The following is a 21,865-nucleotide window of genomic DNA, read 5'->3' on the forward strand; positions in this document are numbered from 1 at the left end:
AACTAACTCACAGCCTACCGTTTAGAGGGTTTACAGAGGCAGTAAATCGCAGGGGAGGAGATTGCCCATCCTTCTGCAGAGCATGTGGTGGATTCGAACCATGGCGCCTTTGGAATTGCACGAGAGCTCCCTTTTATATAATACACATACTACAGAATAAGTATTATCAGAAGTATACACATATGTAAGAATTTGCCATCTTGGGAGTTAAGAGCCAAAAGATCTGGGTCTAATTATACTGTCTTGACCCACTACTTTCTCCATTCTTGACCTTCAGAAAAATTCATTCATTTTCTCAGAGGGTCACTTTCGTCATCTATAAAGTCAAGGTGTCGCTCAGCATTTTGCTCTGTTGAGACCAGTTGGTTGTTCTGGAGTTAGTTTCAGTTCATGGTTCTCATGTGGATCCAGGTAGACCTGTGCTCCCTGGGTCTTCAGCGGCTCACCTTCCAGAGGTAGATCACAAGGCCTCTCTTCCGAGGCACTTCTCAGTGGGCTGTAGACTTTAAAGCAGCCTTGCACACCTTTCTCTCGGGGATCGGTCGGTGGGCTCAGACTGCCGAGTGTATTACCCGAGTGCCTTAATTGTACTATCCAGGGCTCCCTCCTCTACAGTTTCCTGTTACACACACCCAAACAGGACCAGAATGCCAGTAGATGGAGCTCTGGGCACATCTACTTGCCAGAAAAATAGGAAGGCCTCAAAACTAAGACTTGCCATTTTAAACCTCGGGAGCTCTGGTGACGTAGTCCACGGGGAGTTGCGCTGCTAATCCAGAGACCTTCCTGGTAGTTCGAATCCACCAGCGTCTCCACAGGAAAAAGATGGGCAGTCTCTTCCCTTGTGAATTACAGCCCTGAAAACCCCCTGAAGGGTCAGCTGTGAGTTAGCTCTGACTCAGCCAAAATAACTGACCGAATTTATTGTGTAAACTTTCATCAGAAACCTAGTAAAATATTTTAGTTAGCAATAAAAAGTTACTGATAGCAGTAGACAAAAGCAGTACAGTGAAGAATCTAAGAAACTCGGCTATCATTAAGGGAAAACAGAAACTAAGCAAAAGCTGCCCTCTCTCGCTCAAAGATGAGCACAGCAAGACCGCTTATGCTCAGAAGCGAGGCAGCAGCCCCCGCCGGTTCTGGAGACCGTGTTACAGAGGCAGCAGCCCACCCACCCAGCCTTCCCCATCTGTGGACCATATTTCAGGGGCACAGCCCCCCTGCCATTATGTAGACGGTGTTACATGCCTTCAGATGCTTCCATCGTGCAATGTCAGAGCTGAGGAATTGAAACTAAAACCATTCATCATCTGGCCCTTAACAGAAGAAGTTTGCTGCCCCTGACTTCAGTACCTGGTTCTCTCCATCAGGAGAACAAATTGATGGGGAAATACCTGTTCGTTTCAGGTTTTCACAAACTCAGCAGCCCCTCCAGTTGTCCCGTACCAGAGACAGCCTGCACCCACGGTCCAGCAGCCATTCGTCACCAAGACCCCTGGCAGCCTCGTCCAGTCCAGAGCTACCCCGCTCCCCTCCGTGCAGAACGGGCCCAGCACCCCCAGCAAGGTAATCCAGGCGCCCACCAGGCAGCTCGCTCCAGGGCCTGGTCCCATTGCGAGGGAGCTGCGGTGATAATTATCAAATGAGCTGTGAGTGCCTATAACAGAGGACAGTCCTTCCGTGTGGATGGCCAGTGTGGTCAGCCTCACGGCTGTTCAAAGACTGTCACTGTGCAGGATTTGGCTTCACTGGAGCAGGGTCTAGTCAGGGCCACGGGGAGGCTTCTCACCACGAGCTGACACACACCCTGTCTTTGTCTGACAGCCTCATTCGCCCCCGCCACCACCACCAGCTCAACAGTTTGTGGTCCAGCACTCTCTGTTCAGCAGCCCGGTCACCAAGACGAAAGACCCTCCCCGCTACGAGGAGGCCGTCAGACAAACCCGCAGCGCACAGTCCGCCCTCCCAGAGGTGAGCAAAGACCTTGCCATGATGTCAGGGCGGGGGTGGAGCACCTCACCCCTCCCCTGCCAAGCTGGGGACACTGGTCTCATGTCACTGAGGCTCTGTCCTCTCCAGAGCTGAGGGAGCTCAGTGGTCACAGCTTGTCAATGATGTGCGTCCATCACAGTCCATCCATCTCAGATGAAGGCTTCTGTGTCATGTGCCAGCCTCCAGTCTTGACTGGCCCTTCAGTAAATCCCTTGTCATAGATCTACTTACTCCCATAGATATTTATACTTTATAACTGGGGGCCTGGGTTACATCTTAAAGTGCTAATTTAAACATCAGAGCGTCATCCACTGTGGAGAATCCTAAATGGCTCTCAGTAGCTGTATAATCTGCCATCATTATACACTCTGGATTTCAGGCTTTGTCTTAACGTTTTCCTTCAAGGCAGGATGATCAGACCTGTTTGGGGTTAGCGTGACACATACTTTATACAGATCTCTTCTTTTGTAAAACCATCATGGATGAGGCTGGTACGAAAGTGCCACTCTTCCCCTCGCAGGCGTCCTTAGACTTCCCACCATCTGAACACACTGTGTCCTCATTCATCTGCCTCGAGTCCCCGACCCCGTCTGTTGCCCGTGCAAGTGGCTCGCCTGTATTAAACAATCACACCAGTAACCACCTGCAGTCCCTGTGGTTCAGGCAAGGCGCTGACCTTCTCCTCTGAGTCGTCTTTGTTAGATTGACAAGAAATGTTCACATTTCTCTTTTTGTCATGATTTGAGTGAAAGTTTACAAAGCTGATAGTTTTCCATTCAAGTAATCCTGCGCATTTTGTAGAGCTTTCATTACACTGCCAGTGTAACCTTGCTCTTCCTGCTAGTTTCCTGGGATTCACTTTGTTAATCCTCCCCTCACCCTTCCTGCCTTCCGAACGGAGCTTTATCCTTGGACAGGTGCAGCCCTTTTGACTGTGTGGTTGATTATCCGAAAGAGGAGTCATCGCACTGGTGTTGCTCAACTGTCAGGCCTGTCCACTGCCCAGCTGAAAGTGGAGTCCTAGCAGCAAGTCTCGTTCCAGGCCGAAAGGCTGACCAGGGTCATTGTCTCGGAAGTTCCACCAGTCTCTAATGGGCCAGCAAGCCTGGCCATTTTTCTGTTTCGGGTTGTGTTCCCCAGTCCCCCGACCCCTACTCTACCCAGGACCTTCTACTGTGCGATCTCTTTTAGAATGGTCAGCAGGGGCAGCCACACACCATCTAGTTCTGGTCTCAGGGTCATGAGAGTTGAAGTCCACATGGCCTGTTAATAAATTGGATCAGTTCTTTCTAGGGCGCTCTGGTGGCCTGGTAGATAAGGAGCTGCACCAGCAACCCAAAGGCAGGTGGTTTGATTCTGCCAGCAGCTCAGAATGAGATGGACATTTTCCTCTCGTGCAATTTAGTTGCTGAAAACCCACTGGAGGTTCAGCTGTGAGACAGTTCCGAATCCATGGCAGTGAGTTGGGTCGTTGCTTTTCTTTTGTTCTAGACAGGGAGAAACTAATAGGTACATCTTAGAGGCTTCTTGCAAGACCCAATTCACTGCTCACTAAAGTAGAATGTATAATACTGTCAGTGGACTGTTAGGCCAACTGACCTCGATGATCCCTGAGATTATGATTCCAAGACCCTAGGACTAAGGACTCATTCCTTTGGGGAATGATTAAAAAGTTTATGTTTAAGAGCTTTACCCCTGTTGGTTCTACTGTTCACATGGATGTGTTTACAGCATGTCCTAATAGGAATGCAGAAATGTCATCAGCCAGACTGTGATGGTCGTGGATAGAGTCCTGTTTACCTGTCGATACCTGTTCACCTGGCCTGTCTGCCTGGATATCCTCTTGTAAACATTACAGGATTGTGTATATTACAGTGTCATCCTTTGTTGACAGATTTCTAGTGTTCCCCTCCATGGTGGCCTGTTCTTCAGTGGTTGTGCTGCTAAATGTAACAAGATGATACTCCCTTATTACATACTCCCTCTGTTTTCACCTATTTTATATATGTCTTATATCTAGTTACTTATCTTTATCCCCGTCTCCCTCCTTTCCCAACCCTGGTAATTATCCAAGAATGCTGCTTTCATTATGATTAACTTCTTTCACTTAGCATAATATCCTCATGCTACACAGTGTTACACAAATTCATCGTCATTCCTTAGTGTTGTATAATACTCCATGGTCTGTATGTGTACCCTCCTTTATCTAGTCATCCACTGATGGACATTTTTATTGTTTTCATTTCTTTGCTATTGTAATAACGATACAGTGCCATGGGTGTGCATGTATCTGTTTATGTTCTTTAGAATATGTACCTAGTACTGAGATCAGAGAGACTGTGGGTCATACTCACATCAACAGCATGTAACAACAGTGAGGTCAGAGAGTTGTGCCCTGATCTGTAGGGATGGGGGTGTGTGTGTGAGTGTGTGATTAAAATGTATTCTATGTCTGATAAAAATCAAGCTCAAAAATAGACTGGTTTTATACACACAAATGTTTACCTAAATGCAAGTGAATAAATAACAGTTTTAAAATAAAATAGTGGACGGCTCTCAAAAATAAAATCAATGATGGGAAGTAGGAGAAATAGAGACATCAGCCGAGCCAGGACTGGCTCCCTTTTTGCCCTGTGCACTAACCAGCCACGCCACCCTGGGTAAATTGTTTAACCTCACTTAATGGGGGTGACCACAGTTATCAAAATGTTAGCGCTGTGTCCGCTGTAAGGTCCCTTTGCGATCTCACCTGTGTTTCCAGGATTGCACAGAAGAAAACTGATTTCTGTTCTCTGGTTGCAGGTCTCCAATGCACATAGTCAGCAGATGGATGACCTCTTTGACATCCTCATTAAGAGTGGAGGTAGGTCAGAGCTCACGTCAGACCCGCAGGGAGTGATCTCTTACACCAGTACGTGGAAGCTCACCTCTCGACATCGTAGTGGATAAAGCAAATTATTGTAAGAGGAAGAAAAGCTCAGAGTAGTACTGTAAAGCTGGAACCACGTTCCTTACTAACAGAGAAAAGCCATGTCAAAATGGAAAATTGCAGTCAGGTTTCAATTCTACATTGAAAATCTTCAAAACTTTTTCCATGTTTCATTGTAATGGATAAAAGCATTCCTATGTACGAGTTTAATTTTGTAACAAGCAACTTACTTAGCTGCATTCTGTTGTTGTTGTTATGAGCGGTCGAGTCATTTGCGACTCATAACGACCTTATATACAACAGCCCTAAACCGTGCTCTGTCCTGTGCCAATCACACTGTCTCCGACACACCCATCCCGATTACCCCAGTCACTGAATCAGTCCACCTCATAGAGGGCCTTCCCCTCCTGCACTGTCCTCCACCTTCCAAGGACCGGTCCCTCCTTACAACATGACCAAAGAATGTCAGACAAAGCCTCAGAATCCTTACCTCTAAGGAGCAGCCTGGTTTAACCCTCTCCAGGATGAATGTGTTTGTTTTCTTGGCAGTCCATGGTATACTCAGTAGAGTGCTGCACTGCAGTGTTATTAAAATTAAAAGTTAAAGCTAAAATACTTTCTACATACAACTTAAAATCTTGGGCTTTATATTTTAAAAGGATCCCAGAGAAGGGATGGGGGAGGGAAAGGGTGTTAACCCACAAAGAATCAAGGAGCTCTCATTCATTTTACATATCTATGAAAATTAGTATAATGTATTTAAAAAATAATTCAAATGCTGTTTTTGAAATATTTTTAGATGTTCTTAAATTACCTTGCCAGAATGAGTTTTATTTGCAGTTTTAAATAGTGGCCAAGTGTGTCTATTCCTAGATATTGAGGCTGATGTTCTGGTTGTATGGGTTATCATAGAATGGGTAATTATTGATAATTTACCAATGTGCAAATAGCAGCTTCTTTCCTGAGAATGATATTGGCCTTGCAAAATAACTTGAAGTCATGGAAAGTAAATACTTTTCTTTTTACTTGGTTGATTTTAGTAGTATTTTAGTAGATAGTAAATATCTACTTACTGAGTGCTTCCTATTTTTTGCACAGAGATTTCTCTCCCCATAAAAGAAGAACCTTCTCCCATTTCCAAAATGAGACCGGTGACTGCCAGCATCACCACCATGCCCGTCAACACAGTGGTGTCCCGGCCACCCCCCCAAGTCCAGATGGCGCCGCCTGTGTCCCTCGAACCTATGAGCAGTCTGTCCACCAGCTTAGAGAACCAGCTCGAAGCCTTCTTGGATGGCACTCTCCCTGCAGCCAGTGAGATGGCCCCCCTTCCGAGCAGCACTGAGGACCGAGAGCCTTTCTCTCTGATCGAGGACCTCCACAGCGACTTGCTGACTCACTCCGGCATGCTGGACCACTCCCACTCACCCATGGAAACGGCTGAGGCCCAGTTCGCTGCGAATACCCCCTGTCTGTCACTTGACCTCTCTGACACAAACTTGGACAACATGGAGTGGCTAGACATCACCATGCCGACATCGTCGGGACTCACCCCCCTCAGCGCCACCACTCCTAGTATGTTCTCCGCTGACTTCCTCGACCCACAGGACCTCCCGTTGCCCTGGGACTAAAGTCACAGAGGTCCGATCTCAGAGTTCATGAGCTTTAAAAACATGACAATGATTATGAAAGGTCAGTCTTTAGACATAGATCCATAGTTGCACCGTTGCAATCAAAATGTGTTGTCACAGAAAGAGTGGCAGGAAGGAAACCAGTCCCAACACACACTGCCCTGCACTTGGCAGTGAACTTGTATGATTTAACCTAGCAGAGAGCCTTCTGCAAGCACATTCATTCTGGAAGACAAACGAGTAACGCACACAGGGAGAGGACATTGGGAATCTCTGGCAATCAACTACATTTGAACCTCTGTGGTCACTTTCCGCAGGCAGACAGCTCCACTCGGAGCGGGGGCAGTGAAGTCACTACACTTGGTATTTCCCGCAGGTGACCTGAGCTGAGCCCGAGGCCCAGCAGGGACAGTGGCAGTGGGCAGTGCTGGCCACTTCAGTGACACGACGCGTCAGCTGATGCCCTTGGGTTCCACTCAGAAACCTGTGTCATTTTGTGTGTGCTGTATAGTTTATTTTGTGATTTTTTTTTTAATCCTAAAGTTTAGATTCCTGAATTTAAATTCAAGGAGAAGCTCTTTCACTATAGTAAAAGGTGTCTACAGAATACTGACATAAGCAATCCACTGTAAAAAAAAAAATAAATGACAGACAATAGCCAGGTTAATGCTAACACTGAGAATCCTATGGCCAATCCTCTGGGTTGACCAGATTGGTTTTAATGTGTATATTAGACATTTGTATGCACTCTCTGGCTTTGTGATTTGTACAGCCTACATCGGGGTAAGAAAAGGGGCATCGTTAATCTTGTTTCTTGTAACAACTCGACTATTTCTAGAGTACTTGAGCCACATATATTTCTGTGTTTAAAAACTTGCTTGCTGACTTTCAGGTAACCAGACCCATCTCAGAGAACCAAGATAAAGGCTTTAGCATGAGCTCTCTGTCTGAGCTGGTGAGTCGGAAGCAAGGGGTCCGTCGCCCGGGACATTCCTGCGTCAGAGCATGCTGAAAGGTCAGCTGCCCGCCGCAGGCCTGGCTGCCCCTCTTCTCTGGCTCACCCCTGCTTATTGTTGTGCAGGCTTGTACTGGGTGCCACTCCCAAGCTCTCACTGTCTCTTCAAGCCTGAAAGCATAAAACTGGAGGTTTTATTAGTTAGTTTTTAGAGAGAGAAAAAAAACCCAGTTATTACATATTTGCTTGTAGTTTCTTAAAGATTTTCTAAAATGCCAACTATTGTGGGATTTCCAAATTTTAAAAGCAAAAAGGCATCTAACACAATGTAAATCACAGAAAACAAGGGAAAACCTGAATTCTCCTGAGAGTCTGGGGTTTTTTATTAAGTACTCCTGTGCCGCCCGCCACCTCGTGCGCCCTGGGCAGAGGGCACCTTCCTGAGTGAATGCCCCTTTAGCGGCATGCAGGAAAGTGTCCTTCCCGTCATCCAAGGAGACATTTTTTTACTCCTTTTTGCAGCAGTTGTGTTTTGCCTCAGAGCTGAGCTTGTTTCTGTGTTGGTGTTTGGTTTGGGCTTCTGCATCGTACTCCGTGCCACCCCATCAAGTCTTCCAGAACTCGAGCTCTCCGCCAGCCTTCACCTGGAACTGGGAAGCTCTGCTGAGCTCTCAGCACTGCGGGCAGAGGCTGCCCTGTTAAGGAAGGGTTTAAGTCCTTGGAGACTGGCAATGCCATGCATTAGATCTCTTAACTCTGCTAAGTAGATGGTCATCTGACCAAGTCCAGCGAGAAAATGCGCCGTATTGGATGTGATGCCAGCCCTGTGTTTAGTTCCCAAGGGGGCCTGGCTGCCAGGACTGGGGTATTTACCTGGGAAGGTCCTTTCTCAGTAGGTCCTGGCCAGAGTCTCTCGGCCGAGGATTTTGGGCAGGGACCTCTTCAATCAGATCTACATGGCTTCTCCGTTAAGACCAGTTGCAGTGAGACCACAGCAGACAGTGCACAGCTCATGGATTTCCCAGTTGGATCACTTTGCGGTTTTGTAGTCCTGAGTTGTGTCTGCAGGTAGCTTTCCAGCCTCGTATCCTTTCATGGCTTTTAAAATAGGGTTAGAAACTAGTCCCGAGAAGGACGCTGTGCAGAAGGACGCTGTGCAGGGGAACGCTGGCTCAGCAGCCTGCCGTCTGGGCCGTGAGTGCCCACTTCACATGGTGTTCAGACCTCTGTGTGTGTTGTTTGTATTGTTTTAAAAAGCAAGGCGTCTCTAGCTCGTCTCTAAAGCCATCCCACTTGTACCATTCCTCTCGACCCTCGCCGCCTGGTTGGAGCAGGACCCAGCCCTGCGGCTTCCCACTGCCTCCAGGATGCTGACTGTGTGTCTCCTTGTGCAGAGTGCACGTGCACAAATGGTGCGGCACGCAGTGTGACCAAAGATGATGCTCTCCGATCAGGCCCCTTGACCTAACTCTGCATAGTGGCACATGTCGTGAGACAAGGTGTGTGTTTCCTGAAGACAGCTGCTGATTTGTTTTAAGACTGGCCTTGCGGGTCTCAGCAGCCCAGCTGAATTTGCAGTGTGCCTGTGTGTCATGTAGAAGCAGTGCTATTGTATGTCGCACAGAGAAAACTGTTGCCTAGAAAGCAGCTCCTAATAGTGTGTTCTCTCTCAGCCCAGTCTTAATATAACCCTTATGTTCTTGAAACACACGTGGATTGCCCATGGCTTCCTGCTGTATATAGCTGTCAGATCATGGTGTTGAGGGTGGAACGAGGGAAGAGTTACACCAAAGCTTCTAGAAGGCCTTTGGAAGTCTGGCGGAACGAGGTCACCTTGTGCATTTCGGCAAAGCACCTACTAGGAAAAGGCAGTTGTGGCTTCTGTTTGGGGGTGTTTCTGAAATGTGTGATCCCCAGTGCTATGGCCACGTGCTTGTGCATAGCCGTGTTCAGACTCATGGGTTTTCTTGCTCAGATACCCTCTGTTTTTGTTTTCTGTGGGTTTTTTGTAATCCTGAAGAGTATCTTTGAATTTCCCCTGCATGGCTGTGTGACCCCCGCACCCAGCACTTTCTGCTTTTCCCTCGGGCAGCTCAGCCTGGCCGGGGGTCGCACCTTGCAGTCAGCCACCCTGGCGCAAGGAAGGCGAGGGTCTCAACACCCCGGGGACTTCCTAAAGAGGTACACAGAGAATTGCTCATCTGGGGCCAACCACCCGGGCACCCAAGGTCAGTTTACCCAAAATCCCAAATGACCCTCCACTTCCTGCTGTCCACCCTGCAAACATAAAAGCAGAATGCGGCCACCTTGTCCTGCTGCCCTGGGGCCACACAGAAGGCCCCAGATCGCGGGCAAACTTTAACTGGAAGTTTTCTCCGTGAAAAACCAGAGCTTCAAGCGCACAGGTGTGTACTTAGAGAGCAGCCTGACCGCATTTCAGCTCATCATGGACGTTGATTGCAAACTGGAAAAGGACAGCTGAGGTGTGGACATCGTTCCCCCAACTCCCGCCTCGATGGTGCGCTCACCCTCAGGGGCTGCGTGGCGGAGGTGGGCCACGCTTGCTCTTTCTCCCCCGCCCCCCCCTTCACCTTTTCTTGCAGTATCTGAGGAAACACATCATTGCAAAAGGTTTCTACCTACAGGCTTTCCTTCGAGGCCTGTAACTCAAAAAGCTGCACATGTTTACAAAAGAGCTCTTATCAAAACTCCGCTCTGCGAATCTTTATTAAAGGAGAGAAGAAAAATAGTCACAATGTGTGACAACAGGTGGCAATCTCAGATCTCCACGGTGCTGTCTGACGTCAAACAAGTCGCGTTAGAGGAGATAGCAACACAGCCGTAGTGTTGACCAGGGTTCCATGCCAACTCCTAAAGCTCTGACGAAGTTTCTCGAATCCCCCACACGTAACCGTTACCTCTCAACATTATACTGTAAGAATGAATGTTTGCTGATGTGGCAAGAGGAGGAGGACGCATTTAGGAAAGGGTTTCGTAGCAACCAAAAGTATTTCACTTTAAGTAACCAGTAGTAATGCAGATCTGCTTTAAAGGAACCAAAGGCATTGCCAATATTTGCCAAAAGGAGGCACTTTTTTTATTTAAAAGTTGAGACTAGTGAGATCTCAAAAAAAAAAATAGCCCCAAAACAGGTATTAGCCACTTAAAGGTTATAATTTTCACAAAGATGTAGATAACTTCTCTTATGGTTTCATGTAAAATAGGATAGATTTGTTCTGTTGCTTTATGGATAATACGCATCTAGAAGTAATAGGAAGTTTGTGGTTTGTTTTTGTTGGGGTTTTCCCCTCCCCTTTCTATATAGAGATTAGTTTCCTCTTTTTCTTGCTTGCAGTAGACACACTAAATGTGATAGGTGTTTCTCTTCTTATTTTCATGGTCACATTATGTCTTAGCATCTCACTTTATGGAGAAAAAAAGGAGAAAGATACCAATCCCCAGAGCCCTGCTTGTTGAAACGCTAGATTAAGAAGAGAGAAAAAAATATGGCAACCAGGGGTCCGTTCATGTATTTGCCTTTGTTGTTTTTTAAAAAGAAAAACCATGATGCCTTTGTATTTGCTGTTTGCACCCCTGAGATCAATTCCATACCATGTTTGAAATGCCATACATTTTGCACATGTACTGTACATAGGTAATGCATATGTATTTTTATATGTGTGCCCATTTATCATCAGATCTTTTGTACATAGTGGCAGTATTGTAGCGAACCGGGAAATGTTTGATATCTCAGCAATTTTGCATTTTTTTTGTGTCTCAAATAAAAAGAAAACCATTTTGATGTACTATGATTCTTGCTATGCCGAGAAAAGACCCCCACCACTACGGGGGGCAGGGCCTTTGGGGCCCGGGGAAGAGCACGGGCTTGAAGGCCAGGGCAGGGCCTTTAGCATGGACATTTCCAGCAGAAGGGCAGGCTCACCGGGGGCATTCTGGGAAGCACATGGAAAGTTAAGACATCCGCCAAGTCTAGGGTTGTGAGATACACAGTGAAAACACACAGGTTCCAGGTGGGCTGGACCACACCGAGATCATAAGGACACGTCAGAGCGTGGCCTTCTCCAGAGTCACTGACACGCATGCACGTGTGTGGAGAAAACGGGTTCCTCCTTGGATGGAGATAAATGCACCAGCATCATTCCTGAGAGGCCTATAACCTTCAATCTAGGCACAGTTGAAAAGCAACTTTCTGTCCTGAGGTATTTGTATAGGCGTTTGTCTTCTTACCTAGTGCTGTGATGACAGAAATGCTGCAGGTGGAAGGCTTCAACAAGCAGAAGTTGATTCTCTTCCCTTGGTAGGACACTAGCAGTCTGCATCACAGTGCCGGCCAGCCCCAGGGGATGGTTTTTTCCTCTCTTTCGGCTCCAGGGGAAGGTTCATGTCAATTTTCAACATCTGCATGTCTGGTGTCCCTTGGAGATCTCCCCGGGTCTCAGTATTAGTCTTCTTCTGGGTCTAGAAAGTTTGAGACCCACAGATCCCAAGCTCAGAGAACATGCTCGCTCCCAGCTCTTGGTGATAGCTGGACCCTTGCACTCTGCTTGCCTCACTCTCCTTTCACCCTTGTAATTTGATGCACCCATTAAACACCCACTACATCACCTCAGCACTCTGACCTGTAAGGGTGTGTGTTCTCCCTCGTCCCCCTACCGCAGACTGGACAGCAGCTCAGGCCACATCACAGAGGGTGACTCAGTCATTACACACTGCCAAACTCTTGAGAATCATGACCCAGACAAACTGACACGTATTTTGCAGGGATACAGTTCAATCAATGACAGTGATATGTCTGTAGAAATCAGAATTCCTTTAGTTATAATGGCATTTAAATTTATAACCCAGAAGTGCATGCTTTTCAAAAAGAGCTTTACCTGAAACAGTATGAAATGTTCCTCCTTGCTTTGGGAAAAAAAGACGGTAAGGTGTAGACTTGATTGATAGCCCTAATTTTGATAAATGTCGGTAGTTATAGAAAGGCTTAGGCCTTTTGTTCATAGGGTCGCAATGAGTCATGCTCAACTCAAAGGTAATCAACAACAGCAACAACTCTGATTAAGATGGGCAGATGCAAATCAAAACCACGAGATACCATCTTACCCCAGTAGCAGTGGCAAAGTGTAGCAGGGCGGCAAGTAATAAATGTTGGAGAAGATGTGGTAAGGTAGGAACGTGTGTGTGTGTGTGTGTGTGTGTGTGTGTGTGTCTCTACCGTCAAATTGGATCTGACCAGTACAGGAGGAGATTCCCTCATTCTCCAGCAGAGCATCTGGTGGATTCAAACCACCGGCCGGACTCTGGTATTGCAGTGCAGCTTCTTGCCACTAGGCCACCAGAGCTCCCTGAGATAGGAACTCTTATACATTATTGGTGAGACTGTAAAATGGTACAACCACTCTAGAAGGCAGTTTGGCACTTCCTCAAAAAAGCTGAACATAGAAATTTCATATGACCAAGCTATTCCACTACTTGGAATATATCATGAGAGAATGAGAACTGAGGCACAGAGACTTGGACACCAGTGTTCACAGCAGCGTTATTCACCATCGCAAGAACATGGAAATGCCCAACCACAATGGAATGGATTGAGGAATTATGGTACATGCACACAATGGAATATTACGCAGCATGCGGGAGCAATGATTTTGTAAATTACTACCTAACATGGGAGGGATTGGAGAGCGTTATGCTGAGTGAACTAAGTTTCATAAAGACAAATAACATATAAAACCATTATTGTAGTACATATGTGAGGATCCAAGGGGCAAGGGGATGCTTAAACATAAAGTCACACTATTTGAAGGGTGGAGGGAGGGGTTGATAGAGGAAAAGTTGAAAGGTCTGGTGTGAAAAACAATGTATGTGAACTTTATGAACTTTATATGTAAACAGTATAAAATCATTTTTTGTTAATTTTAATGAATTACTGATTTTTTAATTAATTTTAATTTTACAGAGACTTTGGGTTTCCATTTATTCATTGTTGCACTTATCTCCCTGCCCACCTCACCGCCCCACCCCCAGTTCACTCTCCTCTTTGAGAAGTTTAAAAAAAAAATATTTCATTGGTATATAATCGCCCTCCCCCAAGTCCACTCCACCATGCAGCCTTCATTCTGGACTCTTGTCAAGACCATAATACCCAATCACATACCATTCTTAAACAGTTCTCTCCCTCATCTGTTTCAATGCAGTATACATAATTTATCCCATCTTTCTCAGTCTCCCCCAACCCTGATGTCAGTCCTATTCTACAACAGTGGCACAATGCAGTATTTGTCCCTTTGTGACTGAGATATTTCACTCAGCATAATGTCCTCCAGGGTCACCCCTTTTGAATAATATTTCATGAGTTCCTTGTTTTTCAGTGCTGCATAGTATTCCATTGTATGAATATACCACCGCTTCTCTATCCATTCGTTTGTTGATGGTCACTTGGGTTGTTGCTATTGTGAACAAAGCTGCAATAAACATGTGTGCACTCAGTATAAAATAATTTTTTTTAAAAAAGAAGAAGGTGGGCAGAGCCCAGCTTCCCCACCCAGATCCAGCTCTCCCTCCCCACTCAGCTGCCCAGGGATGGGCCCAAATGGCCTGCAGCAGCCTCAGAACTGTCTGCTGTTCCCTCTGGGGTCAGGCCCAGAAAACAAATGCCTTCTTGGAAAGAGAAGGCATGGTCTCATCTAAAGAGAGAGGTACCAGAAACACTACCCTGAAATGAGTATTTTAAAAACCCAGTGTCATGGGCTGGAATTCAGATGCCTAACAGCCCATCTCATTGGGGAGCGTCCTCTCCTTTGCTGACCCTCCTTCTTTCCAAGCACGATGTCTTTTTCCGAGGAATAACCTCTCCTAGTTACATGTCCAAAGACAAAGCTTCACCATCTTTGCCTCCAAAGAATAATCTGGCTGCTCTTTTTCTAAGACGTATCTGTTTTCTTGGTGTCCATGAGATACCACTACACATACGTAAGCCCGTCTGCTGTCAAGTCAGCTCTGACTCAGCGACCCACCACCAGGTCTCCAGAGTTGTACATCTTTACAGGAGCAGTCGGTGGGAGTCTGACCGTGTCTAATACTGACCCGGCCATGGAGGAACTGGAACGCATGCACACTGCTGGGGAGGATGTAAAATGGGAAATTTCACTCTGGGAAACGGAGAAACAATTTCTTTAAAAGATAAAAGATTCACCTACCAGACTCAGACATCTTGCCAAAAGCATCAAGTGATTTGTGGGCCTGTGCCATAATTTTATCAGACTGCATAAAGAGTTGTCCCTGGATGAACTTAGTTAAACTGACACAGAATGCAGCCATAAATGATTTAGAGTGACACATACATCAGCCTCTGCCTTGAATGTAACTCTCAAAATGATGTCAGACAATTACCCTTAATTGAAAGAAATCCTTTTGTCACCTCCAGGTCAAATTGGACGGTGGCCAGAGTGCTTGCCAGATGCCTTGTGCACCAGCAAATTCAGGAGAAACAAGTTAGAGAAATCTCACATAATCTAGTCGTTTCCTCTAAGGCAATAATGTAATGTCATTATTAAAGTCACAAAAAACCCAAATACATCACTGTAAACTTGATCAGAGGGCGCTCTGGTGGCCTTCTGGTAAGGAGCTGCACTGCCGTCCCAAAGGCATGTGGTTTGAATCCATCAGCTGCTTCTTGGGAGAGAGACAGTCAATCTCCTGTGCAATTTACAGCCTCTAAAAACCTGCTGGAGGGTCCGCTCTGTATGAGTCGGTTTCAACTTGATAATACACAACAACAAAACAAACTTGTATCAGAGCAACCTAGAAAGGAGAGGGCCTGGACAGACAAACACAGATCCCAGTGTTTGAGGTGGGCTCACAAAACGTGGACGGGAGGAGCAGGCAGGACTCTGGGGAGATGATAAGCTGGAAATGGATATGTACTTACTGGACCCAGACACAGAAATGGTTCCACCCACAGGGTGGGCAGTGTTGAGAGCTGTGTGGATGAGGGGCAGCGGAGAGCTGCAGGAAGACCTTCCTAACTGTCCAGACAGACTCACCTTTACAGCGTCTTCAGACATCCCCGAGACAGCCGGTACCCGGGCAAACCCTGGGGTCGGCCTTCGGCTCACCCGCACAACTACATCCCACGTACTACCATGTCCTCCACGCTTCCTCTTTGGATAGAGCTGCTGGTTTAGTCTTTCAGTCATTCTGTGTGTGCACGGTTGAGCTGCTCCAGATTCTCACCAAGCTTGCCTTCCAGCTGTCTACTTGTCTGCCTAGTTACCTAGATCCTCTGTGTGTATCAGGTACATAGATGTCGGTACATATGCAGGTACATATGCAGGTGTGTGTATGTCTTGTGGATAGAGAACTCCTTTGTGGTGCATGTATATAGATATCATAGATAGAAGAGAGGTGGAGAGAGGGTAGAAATGTAGAGGGAGAGAGATACATGGATAGATAGATACATGGGAAGATGGATACATGGTGACATAGAGACAGTCCACAGAGATAGACACACAGAAGATAGATGGAGAGAGACAGTAGAAAGATAGATCTTAGATGATAGAGATTAGATAGATGATAGATAGATAGATAGATAATAGATAAATAGATAGATGATAGATAGAGATGATCAACTGATAATTGATGACAGAAGATAGATAATGATAGAGAGATAGATGATAGATAGATAGATAGATAGATAGATAGATATAGATAGATAGATAGATAGATAGATAGATAGATAGATAGATAGATAGATAATAGATCGCTGGATGGTTGGATGGATGGATGGATAGATAAGTGGATTACATTCAATATCTTGTGTATGTGTATGTGTATGTGTATGTGTGTCCCAGCCCAGACCACCCAGCTCCAATCCTCTCCCCATCCAGCCACCAAGACAGCTTTTTTTTGTTCAAGACAGCATTCTGAAGGCATAAGTCAGGCCACTTTTGTCCCAGCAAAGCTTCGAGTGACTTCCTGCAGCCTTAGAATGATACTCAGCTCCTTGCCAAGGCCGTGGACACTCATGCTCACCCTGCCCTCCTGCCTGACTTCTCCATGGTTCATCCCCACCTGCCTCCCACGGGCCCAGTGGTTCTCCTGCTGCTCCAACCTTGTTAGCACTTTGGGCATCAGCACTTGGCCATCCCCCTCACCAAATTTCTCTGTCTCTGTCTCTGTCTCTGTCTCTGTCTCTGTCTCTGTCTCTCTCTCTCTCTCTCTCTCACACACACCCACACACACACACGACAGCCAGCTGCTTTTCCACATGCAGGTTTCAGTTTTGATGCCACTGCCCTGACATTAATGTAGCAGTGACCCACATCCCACCCTGGGCAAACAGGCTGGTTGGTCACCCTCTCACACACACCCCACCCCATCCCCGCGTCACACACTTGCCAGCCTGCTGATATATTGACATTCTAGAAGCCCCCCAGCAGGCATTTGGGTGCCTCTCTTGCCTTGATCTAATGCTAAGTGGTAGCTTGTCCCCCATTCCCCGCCAAAACGGCGCAGCCTTTATTTTTTTGGAGAGGTAGGCATTCTCAAACATGCAGAATTCAAGGGCAGGACTCTTAATAGCCATGGCCATGGGTGCAATTTTCCATCCAGTTTGGGATTAAGGATTCTTTCAGCACCTGGAAGAGCTTAAGAGAGTCACACGCAACAGCTTTCGGCCTGGGGTCGCCTGGATGCTGAAGGCCCCACCATTGTGCTCCAAGAAGCACAGATGGGGAGCTCTCTGGCAAGCAGAGTGCAAACTGGAAGGTCCTTCCAGAAGGAGGACTTGTAGCCGGCTGCAGAGAACACAGGCTCAGCCGCTGCAGAGTGGGGGAGCCTGTACAGCACCACTGGGGACCTCCCCCAAGCCCCTCAGGACAGCAGGGGCTCAGTGGGCCTCATTCACACAATGGAGAAATGAGCTATCCATGACAGTGCAGACAGGTACACGATTCCATTTGTGGAGGAACTGAGTAAATTCCTCCATGGAGTTAGCAGTCAGGATGTTGTTGCTGTTGTTGTTGTTGTTGTTGTTGTATGCCATCAAGTCAGAATTGACCCACAGCTGTCTCCCCAGAGCAGCCGGTGGATTCGTCTTCCAACTTGCAGCTTCTTACCACTAGGCCACCAGAGCTCCCTAGCAGTAAAGACACTGTTGTTATTGTGTGTACCATCAAGTCAGAACTGACCCACAGCTGACCCTCCAACATGTTTTCAGAGGCATTTAATCGCACAGGCGGAGATTGACCATCCATCTCCCTCCGAGCAGCTGGTGGAGTCGAACCATGTGCCTTCAGGCTTACAGTGCAGCTTCTTACCACTAGGCTGCCAGAACTCCCTAGTGAGTTATCATTTGAAGGGTGTGGCATCTGGTAGGACCTGGGAGGTGGCCTGCTGAGACTCTGGTGATGTTCTGTGTCTAGACATAAGTGCTGATGACATAGGAGTGTCATACAGTGAAAATGCATTTTTTTTATAGTTGTCAAGTTTATTTGTTATTAAAATAATTAAATTTTTAAAAGAAGAAGGATGAGGAAGAGAAGATGATGGAGAAAGGACGGAAGGAGGCCTGAACTGACAGACTTGAAAGCACTCCACCATGTAAAGTCTGAGGGAATAAGATGCAGAAATGACCACCCCAGTGTGTGGCAAGCTCTTTAAACACGCACAGTGATGCCACCAATGTCCAAGGAACAGTCTAGATGCAATCACATAGGGCAGAGGTTAACAAACTTTCTGTAAAGGGCTAGATGCAAAATAGTTTTTCTGCTTTCTGTCGAAACTCTTCATCTCTACTGCAGTAACACAAAAGCAGCTTGTAGACAAGGCAGACACAAGTGAGCATGTCTTTGCGTCAATAAAACTTTATCAAAAACACAAGCAGAGGGCCAGATTTGATCAATAGGTCATAATTTGCCAAGTCCTGGCCTACAAGACATTCTAGAAGGCAGGCCAAACTGAAAACAGTCAACTGGAGAGCTAGTGAAATGCTTGGGGGCATATTTTTTTTCATTAATTGTAATGCTTTTTATTGTTTACAAGAACATTCATTTATTCATGCATCACAAGTGTGACCAAAAACTTACATTTTAATGGGGGGAAAAGGCCAAGTAGACTTGGGAAGAATCTTTCAGAAAACCACCTGGATTTCTACAAGTCCTTCCAGGTGACTGAAGTGGGTGCTTTTTATCTGAGATGAGGTCTGTTGTTGTTGTTGGTGTTGTTGTTGTCACGTGCTGTCGAGTCACCTGTGACTCATAGTGACCCTATGTACAACAGCCCTAAACTCTGTCCTATCCTGTGCCAATCTCACTATCTCCGACACACCTACCCCTATTTTCCCAGTCACTGAATCGATCCATCTCATCAAGGGTCTTCCTCTCCTGTGCTGTCCCTCCACTCTCCCAAGCATGACATCCCTCTACAAAGACTGGTCCCTCCTTGCAACATGTCCAAAGTATGTCAGATGGAGCTTCAGAATCCTTGCCTCCAAGGAGCGGCCTGGTTTAATCCTCTCCAGGATGAACCTGTTTGTTTTCTTAGCAGTCCATGGTATATTCAATACTCTTCTCCAGCACCACAGCTCAAAGGCATCAATTCTCCTTCTATCCTCCCGGTCATTGTCCAGCTCTCTGATGCATAGCAAGTGATTGCAAAGACCCTGGCATGTATCAGGCACACCTTAGTATGTGTGTACTATGTCCAAATATTTTTTCCCTTATAGTATTTGCTGTAATCAAGGATGCTTTGGGCAGGATATTAAATGATCCAGGAAGTATTACAAGAAGATGGAAAGAATATACTGAGTCACTGTATCAAAAAGAATTGGCAGATACAGAGGAATTTAAAGAAATAACATATGAGCAAGAGCCTATGGTGATGAAGGAAGAAGTTCAAGCTGCTTTGAAGGAAATAGCAAAAAATAAGGCCCCAAGAATAGATGGTATACCAATTGAAGTATTTCAGATAACAGATGTGCTCACCAAGTTGTGCCAAGACATCTGGAGAACAACCACTTGGCCAACTGACTGGAAGAGATCTATATTTGTTCCCATTCCAAAGAAAGGTGACCCAGCTGAGTGTGGAAACTACAGGGCAGTGTCATTGATTTCACATGCAAGCAAGATTCTGCTGAAGATCATCCAAAAACGATTAGAACAGCACATCAGCAGAGAACTGCCGGAAGTCCAGGCTGGGTTTAGAAGGGGTCGTGGTACTAGGGATATTGTTGCTGATGTTAGATGGATCTTGGCTGAAAGCAGAGAATACCAGAAGAATGTCTATCTGTGTTTCATTGATTATGCAAAGGCATTTGACTGTGTGGATCATAACAAACTGTGGCTGACTCTAAGAAGAATGGGAATCCCAGAACATTTAATTGTGCTAATATGAAACCTATACTTGGACCAAGAGGCAGTAGTCAGAACAGAGCAGGGTAACACTGCATGGTTCAAAATTGGGAAGGGTGTACGCCAGGGATGCATCCTGTCTCCATACCTTTTCAACATGTATGCAGAGCAGATTATCCGAGAGGCTGGGCTCTATGAGGAGAATTGTGGCATCAGGATTGGTGGAAGGTCTATTAACAATCTCCGTTATGCAGATGACACAACCCTGCTTGCTGAAACTGAGGAGGACCTCATGCACTTGCTGCGAAGGGTCAAGGACTGCAGCCTTCAGTATGGACTGAGGCTCAATGTCAAGAAGACAAAGATTCTCACCACTGGACCAATTGGCAGCATCAGGATGGATGGCGAAGAGATTCAGATTGTTCACAGCTTCAGTTTGCTCGACTCCACAGTCAACACTCTTGGCACCAGCAGCCAGGAAATCAAAAAGTGTATCGCGATGGGAAAGTCTGCTGTTAGGGACCTCTCTAGAGTACTCAGGAGCAACAGTGTCTCTCTGGAGACTAAGGTGCGCCTGATACAGGCCATGGTATTTGCAATCACTTGTTATGCATCAGAGAGTTGGACAATGACTAGGGAGGACAGAAGGAGAGTGGATGCTTTTGAGCTGTGGTGCTGGAGAAGGGTACTGAATGTGCCCTGGACTGCCAGGAAAACAAACAGATTTATCTTGGAGAGGATTAAACCAAGCTACTCCTTGGAGGCAAGGATTCTGGGGCTTCGTCTGACATACTTTGGACATGTTGCCAGGAGGGATGGGTCCTTGGAGAGAGACATCATGCTTGGGAGGGTTGAGGGACAACGCAGGAGGGGAACACCCTCTATGAGATGGATTGATTCGGTGACTGGGGTAATCGGGATGGGTGTGTCAGAGGCGGTGCGGTTGGCGCAGGATAGAGCAGGGTTTAGGGCCGTTGTGCATAGGGTCGCTATGAGTCGGAAACGACTCAACAGCACATAACAACAACAACAACAACATAGTATTTTTCAAGATAACATCAGGTAAAGTCGCACCGGTGATACACACCATGACACCTTGCAGATGCCAGAAGGCGGCTGCTAAGACTTTTCTAGGCCATTCAGCCAGCACAACCAAGCAGCTAAAGAGACAGGTGTCACAGGAAAATACAATGACAGCTCTTTTAGAACCGTGAAGTGAAAGTGAACAAGAAGTAAATTTCCAATAACATTTTTTTTAGTCGTGTCTCTAAAAACAAAGTTCCAGTGTGTCCAGAATGGAACGATAAGGAAGGGAAGGGGTCAAATTTCAGGCAGAACATTTTTATCCCTGAGCTTTATGTCTGCATTTAGAGTTTTCCAGCATGAAGGGGAAATCACCAGGGACAATGTAAAAGGGACCAGCTTTGTAAGACAACGCCCCTTCACCCTCCCCCTCACTCCCTCCCATTCAGCTTTTCAAGTTGCCAAGAGCGGCCCTGGGATTAATCACCTTCCACATCAAACCTGGGAATATGATAATTGGTGTCTGATGACAGGAAATGACAGTTTGAAATAAGTCCTTTAAACGTCACAACGTAGATTCCATCTTTTAACTCTTTACATACTGCTTCAAGTCCTAAACTCAAAAGTAGAGGGAAGAGGATGGAACAGGGGGTAAAGGTAAATTCTCCAAAACTTTGCATTGATTTAAATTTTTATTTTTATTTTTTTTTAAAAAGTGTAACCCAGAAGAAAAGTAGAATGTTGTTTCTGTAACCCATGCCCACTACCATGGATCAGTTCAGACTGACAGCAGCCTTCCATTGGGTTTCTGACGCTGTAAAGCTTCACTGGAGGAGACTGACCATTTTCCTTTGCCAGAGCACTCAGTGAATTTGAGTTAATACACAGCATGATGCCACCGGAATTCCTTACTTATGTAACAATAAAAATCTCTTCAAATACAAGATGTAGAAGAAAAGTATATGTG

At 46.2% G+C, this 21,865-nt stretch overlaps 1 protein-coding gene across 1 annotated transcript in view; it reads left to right on the plus strand.

Moving 5' to 3' along the window:
• The window catches only part of MKL2 (MKL/myocardin-like 2), a 130,212-nt gene extending 123,660 nt beyond the window's left edge, over positions 1-6,552 (plus strand). Inside the window, exons 12-15 of the mRNA XM_006894497.1 lie at positions 1,408-1,566; positions 1,825-1,971; positions 4,795-4,855; positions 6,020-6,552. Of these exons, the coding sequence (XP_006894559.1) occupies positions 1,408-1,566; positions 1,825-1,971; positions 4,795-4,855; positions 6,020-6,552 (900 nt within the window). The remainder of the gene's footprint in view (positions 1-1,407; positions 1,567-1,824; positions 1,972-4,794; positions 4,856-6,019) is intronic.
• The last annotated feature ends 15,313 nt before the right edge of the window (positions 6,553-21,865 follow it).

The sequence above is a fragment of the Elephantulus edwardii genome, unplaced genomic scaffold (genome assembly GCF_000299155.1).
Source record: "Elephantulus edwardii isolate Elephantulus edwardi_28Jun2011 unplaced genomic scaffold, EleEdw1.0 scaffold00145, whole genome shotgun sequence".
NCBI classification, from domain to species: domain Eukaryota; kingdom Metazoa; phylum Chordata; class Mammalia; order Macroscelidea; family Macroscelididae; genus Elephantulus; species Elephantulus edwardii.